Source organism: Orycteropus afer, unplaced genomic scaffold (genome assembly GCF_000298275.1).
Source record: "Orycteropus afer afer isolate SDZICR_OR568_19922 unplaced genomic scaffold, OryAfe1.0 scaffold00045, whole genome shotgun sequence".
NCBI classification, from domain to species: Eukaryota; Metazoa; Chordata; class Mammalia; order Tubulidentata; family Orycteropodidae; genus Orycteropus; species Orycteropus afer.
The window spans coordinates 3,270,769-3,278,768 of record NW_006921632.1 but is presented as its reverse complement, the minus strand read 5'-3'; the positions used below and the strand labels follow the sequence as shown (position 1 = coordinate 3,278,768).

The 8,000-nt window shown below is 41.1% G+C and overlaps 1 protein-coding gene across 1 annotated transcript; it reads left to right on the top strand.

Annotated features, from left to right (window-relative positions):
- The first annotated feature begins 6,435 nt into the window (after positions 1–6,435).
- Positions 6,436–7,338, top strand: LOC103194526 (olfactory receptor 11A1-like). The gene has a single exon (XM_007937950.1). The coding sequence runs from the start codon at positions 6,436–6,438 to the stop codon at positions 7,336–7,338; it is 903 nt and encodes a 300-aa protein (XP_007936141.1).
- Positions 7,339–8,000: the final 662 nt, after the last annotated feature.

The window sequence follows — 8,000 nt, the reverse complement described above, 5'->3', positions numbered from 1 at the left end:
AGACCTTTACTACGCTTTCATTCTAGAGAAATCTCTCTAGAAACTCTCCATTAACTTCCCTTATCTCATCTTTGTAATCTCAGTAAACTTTTTTGTGACATTTATCTCATTCCATATTGTACCATAGTTATCTACAGGCGGATCGTATATCTTGCCAATCCTATAATGTTTAATATGGTGACTTATAGGTTATAAGGCTCCAAAATGTTTATTTGTTTAATGAATGAGACACCCCAAAAGTTATCATCTCCTTAGGATAAATGACCTCCTCACTTAGTGAAAGGTTGAAATATATATGGGCTAGGGGTTCTGGTAGTGTAGTGTCTAAGGCACTTGACTGCTAACCAGAAGGCTGGTGGTTCAAACCCACCAGCCACTCCTCAGAAGGAAGGTTGGGCAATCTACTTCAATCTACTTCTATAGTGATACCGCCTTGGAAACCCAAGGAGAGGTCGCTATGAGTCAGGTCTGACTCGACGGCACATAACAACAACAACAGGGTCACCATGAAGGAGGTCTGGTGGTACAGTGGTTAAAGTATTTGGCTGTCAATTAAAAGGTTGGTGGTTCAGACCCAGTAGCCATTCTGTGGGAGAAAGATGAGGCAGTCCACTTCCACATAGATTTACAGCCTTAGAAACCCAATGCGGACAGTTCTACTCTGTCCTGCAGGATTGCTATGATTCAGAATCAACTTGATGGCAGTGAGTTTGGTTTTGATTTTAGAGTTGCCATGAGTCAAAATTGAATAGATGGCAACTAGTAACATCAACAGGGTCCCTCCCATCCCAGCTCAAAGCTTCCACGAAGAAAATGGTTAGGTAAATTATGCAATATCTATGTAATGAGAATTATGCTTTCAGTAAAATATTAGGTGAGAAACCAGGATTAAAAATGTATATGCAATAATAATTACTACTATGAAGAAAATTACACAGAAAATATTGAAAGGAAATATATTTTCAAATAACAGAGGTGTTTTAATTCATATATGCTGTTGACATGTTTTTATTGTCATGATCCAAAAGTTGTTTTGAAAGACAATTAGCCTAGCTACCTAATTACCTTCATAAGGATGGCTTAGGATGATCAATTATTCCAAAAGCCCAACTTTATTTTTAGTAAATATCCTCCCCAAACATTTTATTGGATTTAGCTAATAATCTTATTGAGGATCTGCAAGCAGGGTTCACCAGCGTGTAAGGTCATTTACTGAGGCTTTGTTTGTTAATGACGGAATCCATTGTTTGATAACATCCAGGATGCTATTTTCCAGGATGAAATTTTGACATCAATAGGAGTCAAGTTAGGGTACATTTTATGCAACTCTGTACCTTTGTGTCTGTTCCACAATACTTACAATCAGGAGACAGCAAGAATCTGAAAATAGTTTAAATGGACCAACTTAACCATATTTCCAGGCCAACCCATTACAGATCTCTTCTTTTCTCATAATATTTTCTACTTACCTTTCTCCTCTATAATCCAGAGGCAAAACTATCTAGAAAGTCAGATTTGAATTCTGGCTCCACAACTTACTAAATGTATGATCCCAGACAATGTACTCAACTTCTCTGTGCTGTAGTTGCCTAAAATATGTAATTGTAGATAATGGTGATACTACCTCCTAGGGTTCTTGCAAGGCTTTAATGAGGTAATTTAGTAAAACTTTTATCAAAGTACCAAACACATAGGAACTACTCAATAAATTATCTCTTTTAGCATCATTCTTGCAATCTTGTTCTTCCTCATTCTCCTCCATTATTTTCTGATGTTTCCATCAGTGAGTTAGAACACGAGAGGCTAGTTGTCTAAAGGTGAATTACTTCTCCAGGTAGGATGACCGCATTCAGGAAAGCTGCCTCTGGATGAAGGGGGTGTCTGATTATTGGACCCATCAGCAAGGCACGGGTAACTGAGAGTAGTGAATATGTAACTCTACTAACCAATTTTGTTTTGTTCATTGTTGTATACCTAGAGGAGTCCCTGGGTGGTGCAAAAGAGTAACGAACTCAGTTGCTAATAAAAGTTTAGAAATTCACCACCCAAAGGCACCTCAGAAGAAAGGCCTGGAGATCTACTTCTAAAAAATCAGCCATTGAGAATCCCATAGAGCACAGTTCTACTCTGACACACAGGGGGTCACCGTGAGTCAGAATCAACTTGACAGCAACTAGTGGTGGTGGTGGATATGCCTAGAGTTTAGGATAGTGTTTGACACAATGTAAGCATTCAACAAATATTATTTTGGATTAATAAATGAATCATGATATATGTTATATAAAAACATAATCTAATATATAGAAAATAATATATATACCCTTAGTTTCTTCTTTAAATTTACACATAACCCTTCAGAAGAAGAGCTAAAATTAAAATATATGTCCAAACAACAGTTGAGTATTTGTGTTACTATTATCATAAATTCTAGGTCAATAAACACTGGCTTTCCTTTCTACTTAGAAAAGGCTCTTATTGTTCTCTCTCTCACCTGGTATCTCCCTCAGGCTCTTTTCACAACCCAAGATCTAGCCTTGGGTTATTAGAATATACTAATATTCTCAACTACTTCCCAAATAAAATATGTTAATTCCTTCCTTGTAGGTGACCTTTTCCTCATCCAAATTTGTCACTCTGCCTCTTTTATGCCAAGTAGAGACACTTTTCAAAATCTCCAAGGAAAGGCCATCCTCATCTGTTACTAGGAAAACCCAGCCTCTGCCTTGAACCTAGGATGCCCTTGTCCTGGCCTAGATCCGGTCTTTGCTTTTAGATGGCAGGAACTCGGTGCTGTGCTGCAGTAAGACATCTCTTCACATTTGTCACCCAGCTGTATTTTACTATCCGTCTTTTGGTTTTATTTTCATCTGTAATGTTAAAACTATCAAATTAAACAAAACAAGTTATCTGCAGAATCATATAGCTTTCCTGACTTCTCCCTTCTGAGAAATCAAAGCAGGCCTCAGAGTTCCAACCAATGCCAGAGCAGAAGGACTATTAATGCAGCCCTTACAGGTCATGCTCCTGATAATCCATCCAATGACACAGAATCAGCACAGCAGGCTGAACATCAGATATTTATGAAATAAGATACTATTTGCTTTATGAATTATAAAGTGTTAGGTAAGTGTTGGCTTTAATTATGGCTATTCTTATGTTCTTAAACTGTTCTTATGTCTTACCAATCTTTCCCTGCCTCATGAGAAAGAGGTCAGTAGATTTTAGTCAAATACTTGGGTGTGATCCCTGGTGGACCAGAACATTCCCCTGAAACTAAAACATAGATACAAGCTTCTCCAGTTGGCTCCAAGCTACTTATCTTCCCCAAGGAACCTCTCCTCCAACTCCCACAAGGTCGTGACGCTGTGCTGCTCTAGAAAAGTTCACCAATAGCAGCACTTACAGGACAGCAGCCTTCTGTGAGTACCCTGAGGGGGAGGGAGCCAATAGCATGGAGATTCCACAGGAGAGAAGCAGAAAGTCCAGAAAGCTGTCAACTGGCAGAAGAATTTAGTCCAGGGTTAGAAGCATCCAGGAGAAAAGAAGTTCAAGCCGAAAACAAGACAGTCCTTCTCTCCACTAAGTCTGAGCATCTTAGATCTAGACCAACACTGCTCTTTGCTTACGGAGAGGATCACCTCTGACTCAACCTAAATAGATACAGAAGAGATATTACCATATTTTCAAAGGTCTTGTGCTTGTTCCAGGAGGTTCCAATGGATGAAGCCCATCCATATTTGCCAATAAAATTTCTGGAGGTTGAGGAAGAACCTTCATCTTCTCCATTTTAACCATGTCCAGGAGCATCTCTTTATTTTCATGCCCAAAAAACATGCTGTACATAACAAGAGCTAGTCCCACAAAAATTACCTCTAGGAAACCAACACAGGTGGGTATCATGGAATTTTCATCACTACCATCCTCCTTTGTTCTGCTCTGTGAGCTTCTGTACCCACTGCTGTCCATTCCATTCCAACTCCTAACAACCCTATAGGACAAAGAACTGCCTCCCAGGGTTTCCAAGGCTATAAAACCACATCTTCCTACCAGGGAGCAGCTGATGGATTCAAACTGCTGACATTTTGGTTAGCAGCTTATCTTTTTAACCACCTGCCACCAGGCTCCTTCTGAGCTTCTATAATCATACATAATCCCTCTTCTTTGTGAGAATCCTGTCGATATTTGAAAACAGCTTTTGTATTCTTTCACTCATATTTTTTTTTTCTTTTCTAGGTTAAACATCCTCACATTCTTCATATGTTCTTCATATTTTACAGTTCCTAAGTCCGAGTTCTTGGTAGTTAATAAAAACCACAAATTATTTTGTCATAAATGGCTTCTAAGTCAGTTGTTTTCCCTCCTGTATGTACTCAACTGATTGTTAAAGTCTATATGGATACTTTATATGTACTTCTGGTAAATTTCATCTTGTTCTTAGTTTAGCACTCCAAAACAGTAAGATTATTTTTAATTATAACTGTCCCCTCTAATACTGGTTTCTCCTCCTTGTTTCACGTCACCTGAAGTTTGATGAGTCAGGCATGTTTGCTATGTCTACCCATGTCACTGCTTAAAACAGGTGAAGACAAGACCTACAAAACCTTTTCTTTTCCACTACACATCTTCCCCTAGATTTTCAGAGAGTTAATGAATAATTTTGATAGCTAGCATAACTAAGAGCGTAACTTTTAAGCCCACCATCATCGTCTTGTCTATGAAATTTTACTGAAATTATTATGTCTCTTCTACTCTTTGCTCCTGATCTACTAAATTATTGATACTATTAATAAAGGTTATTACGACGTTTCACATTACAATTAGCATTGCACTGCTTCTGGTGACCCCTTATGAGACTTCTAATTGTTCTATAAAACATTTATTTAAGAATTTTACCAGGGACCAAGGTCAAATTCACTAGTTAGCAGTATCGATAGTAACTTTTTTTTTATTATAAGCACTGATTCAGAGTCCAGACTTGAGAAGTTTGGGGCTGATTGGTTAGTCGGTTTTGTTAGTTTTACTAATTTCTTCTCATGCTTCATCTCTCTGCTAAATCTAGGAGTCTTATTTCACTGTCGATTCAAGTTTTTCCCTGGCTCCTTAAGAAGACAAAATATGTTAAGGTATATATGAAGTATTCAATTGCTCTGTATCTCTGCCCCATGTAACGGAACGCGTGTCTACACTACAAAGCCCAAAGACGGAGGGAAAGGTAGGACCAGGTAAGAAAAACCCTGTGTTGTTGCTGCCGTTACTAATGTAGAAAATCATCTTTATCAATTTCAAAACTGAGAAAACTATATCATGTTGGATTTTCTGGTTTCTTCCGTCAAGCGTGCTCACACACACACACACACACACACACACATTCCTCTTTGACTTCCACCTCCAATCTTAATCATGGTTCCATCTCAAGCTCTAAATTGCAATATTCCAATATTCCTTCAAAAGGGAAAAACACAGAGATTCTTTCATTTTTTTAATAATTCTTAATAAGTCTCTTTCTCTGGCCTAAGCATTAGTTATCAGGTCTTGTAATTTTTCCATGGCAGGTTGCTATTGGAAAATAATGTTAACCAATTCATTTATTCACTCACAAGTATTTATTAAGGGCCTGTGTGTTTGAGGCTACAATAGAATTCCAGTAAGTAAGAGAAGGAATCTTGTATCAGGGTATGTATTTTTAAAGAACCCACAGATAGAAGAGGGAAATTGAGCAACTTGACCTGGGTGGAGAGTAAAAGGCAGGAGAACAAATGAAAAGAAAGTAGCCCCAGCTTATAACAACCTGACTAGAGACTAGGAAAAGACTTAGTTAGGAAATGGCCTTACCAAAAGTCACCAGGCTGCTTTCCAATGGTAAAGAAGGGCTTCTCAGGAAAATTTGAACTGAGTTAATTCATATCTTTCCATATCACATCTCACAGAACAGATGATATATAATGCTAATCTGGATTTCCAAGCTTCGTTTTATTGGAAAGGGAAAGTAGTCTGAGATGAGTGGCTGTGTCAGGGACATGTGTGCCCTCAGAGTAGGACCACTTCCCAAGAGGGCAAGGCCACATCTCCCACCCTTTGGTGATTATCAGGTTAAATAGTTCATTGGCAATTGGAAGAGCTCTATGCTGCTTTCTGATTCTGACATACCTATCACTCAGGGAGGATTTAAGAAAACACTGTGGAGCAGTAGACTATGCAGGAGCTTTGGTGTCAAGCAAACCTAGGTTCAAATCCTGACTTCACCATAGTGACCTGGGTGATTGACTTAAATTCACTGAGTCTCAGTTTCTTTTCTATAAACAAGATGGAGGCCCATCTCCAATGCTTGTTATGATGAGTAAATGAATAAGCTAAGCATAGTGTGTTGCCACACTATGGACAGGAGTTTGCTTAAAGTTAGTTACCTTCCTCTTTTCCCTTGGACCCCAGATCTAGATGAGGGAGCAGTCCAGTGGTGACAGTGAGAACCAGACCACCCAGCTGATCCTGGTGGGCTTCGGGGAGCTGCAACACCTGGGCTTTCTCCCCTTCACTCTCTTCCTAGCCATCTATATGGTGACAGTTGGGGGCAACTCCCTCATCATGCTAGCTGTGGCCTCCAGTCAGACTCTCCACACACCCATGTACTTCTTCCTTTGCCACTTCTCCCTGCTGGAGATAGGCTACACCTCCAACATCGTGCCCCCGCTACTCCACAGCTTCCTGGAAGGCAAGGAAGCCATCTCACTGGTCACCTGTCTGTTCCAGTTCTATATGTTTGCCTCACTGGCTGCAGCTGAGTACCTCCTGCTCTCTGCCATGTCCTATGACCTTTACTTGGCCATCTGCCACCCCCTTCACTACCCCGTCCTGATGAGCACCTGGCTGTGCAGCTGCCTGGCCATTGGTGCCTGGCTCAGTGGTTTCTCCTCTGCATTCACTCTGGCCCTAGCAGCCCCTCTGCCCCTCTGCTCTGGCATCAGGGAGATCGGCCACTACTTCTGTGACTTTGCTCCAATTGTAGGGCTGTTCTGCAGTGATGTACGGGTCATGTGGAGAATGGGTGTCAGCATCTCAGGCTTTCTGACTCTAGCTCCTTTCCTGCTGATTGTGGCATCCTATGCCCTCATCCTGAGGGCTGTGCTGCAAATCCCATCAGCCCATGGGAGGCAGAAAGCCTTCTCCACATGTTCCTCCCACCTCAGCATGGTCGGAGTGTTTTATGGCACTCTCATTGTGGTCTATGTGGCCCCAACAGATCACATGGCGCCCTTGTTCCGAAAGGCCTTCTCTGTCCTCTATACTATACTCACCCCTATGGTCAACCCCATCATCTACGCCTCAAGAACCAAGAGGTAAAAGGGGCCCTTCATAGACTTTGGAGAGAGCTCATCTCAGGCTGTACCCAGTGAGAGGGACAGGACAGCTATTGAGTTCTTCCTGGATACCTTCTTAGTCTCTTCCTCAAAACCTAATTGGGGGGGGGGTGGTTATGCAGTAGCAATAAGATGGAGACGTGGGACTGAAAGTGGATGTCTAATAAGTAAGGTAACTTCATTTTTCTAATTCAAATAGGATGTTGTTATTTGCCGTTGAGTCAGCCCCAACTCATAGCGACCCCTCCTTGGGTTTCCAAGGCAGTATCACTACGGAAGTAGGATTGCCCAACCTTCCTTCCGAGGAGTGGCTGATGGGTTTGAACCGCCAGACTTCTGGTTAGCAGTCAAGTGCCTTAGGCACTATGCTACCAGAGCTCCCTCAAATAGGATAAGGATAAAAAAAAAAAAATGCCTAGTTGTTGTTGTTGTTGTTCTTATGTGCCATCGAGTTGGAACCGATTTATAGCGACCCCTCCTTGGGTTTCCGAGACGACATACTCTGGTAGCGTAGTGCCTAAGGCACTTGACTGCTAACCAGAAGGCTGGCAGTTCAAACCCACCAGCCACTCCTTGGAAGGAAGATGGGGCAATCTACTTCCATAGTGATACTGCCTCGGAAACCCAAGAAGGGGTCACTATGAG

What these genes read in the sequence shown, in the direction of transcription:
- LOC103194526 (XM_007937950.1), top strand. Translation starts at nt 6,436, where the DNA reads ATGAGGGAGCAGTCCAGTGGTGACAGTGAGAACCAGACCACCCAGCTG.